Source organism: Mastomys coucha, unplaced genomic scaffold (genome assembly GCF_008632895.1).
Source record: "Mastomys coucha isolate ucsf_1 unplaced genomic scaffold, UCSF_Mcou_1 pScaffold7, whole genome shotgun sequence".
In the NCBI taxonomy this organism is placed as follows: domain Eukaryota; kingdom Metazoa; phylum Chordata; class Mammalia; order Rodentia; family Muridae; genus Mastomys; species Mastomys coucha.
Window position 1 is genome coordinate 28,026,863 of NW_022196913.1, and position 877 is coordinate 28,027,739.

General features: G+C 29.0%; 1 protein-coding gene across 2 annotated transcripts in view; it reads left to right on the forward strand.

Moving 5' to 3' along the window:
- The window catches only part of Slc17a3 (solute carrier family 17 member 3), a 22,755-nt gene that overhangs the window by 3,933 nt on the left and 17,945 nt on the right, over positions 1-877 (forward strand). The window contains exon 5 of one of the 2 annotated variants that reach the window (XM_031358294.1): positions 37-153. In XM_031358294.1, the coding sequence (XP_031214154.1) occupies positions 66-153 (88 nt within the window). In that variant the 5' untranslated portion in view covers positions 37-65. Of the gene's footprint in view, positions 1-36; positions 154-877 lie in introns of those variants that run through there. The other variant, XM_031358295.1, reaches the window with a different exon arrangement.

Sequence of the window (877 nt, forward strand, 5' to 3'; positions counted from 1 at the left end):
TTTTTCTTTTTTTCTTTCTTTTTTATCTGATAAAAGCTAATTACCCCAGAAAGAAAAAACCTGCAATGGCCACAGTGGTAGAACTGAACCCTACAAGTGAGAAGAGTGAGTTTGTCCTAGGAACAGCAGTAAACAAGACCCCTCCCCGGAAAGGTAAACCCTGCACAGCTGCTTACTCACTGACTTTATGGCACACTCTTTTCCATAACGTATTCATAGAAAACAATAGATTAATCACTTTTAAATTTTTGATTCTTTTTGAAACACACTAACATTAAAGCACACTTCACAGTTATGTGAAGGAAGGAAAAATACTCTTAGGAAAATAGTTTCTCACAGTTACATTCTCATCTTTATCCATATGAGTTTATTCTTCACTATTGTTTTTTTTTTAATTTTTTAAACTTTTATTGCATTAAGATGAGAAAAGTTACATGATTTCGATGTATCTGAATTTGTTAACATTTAAAAACATATTTTAAGTAAATAGAATTAAATCACATTCTTGTTTCCCTTTTGTACCCCAACTCCTCGCAGAGACCCCCCTTCAATACCTACAATATCTTTTTGTCATATTCCTTAAAATTTATAAAATATTATAACAACAAAAATGAGTATTATAAAAGTTGTTTGATATAAAATAGCAATCAATTTAACAGTCTTATATAGATGCTTGCCTACAGCAATACTGAAAATACATACATTTTTCTCAATATAAATTTTAAATAACTCCAAACATATTAACTGTATATTTCAAAATAATACATCACTACTACTATTTTCTTTAAATGAACATAAATATATAGTCCTTTTGTTTGTTTGTTTTGTATTTAGTAGAGTTTAAAATCTTGGCTCTTACTGTGGTACAAGCACAAAA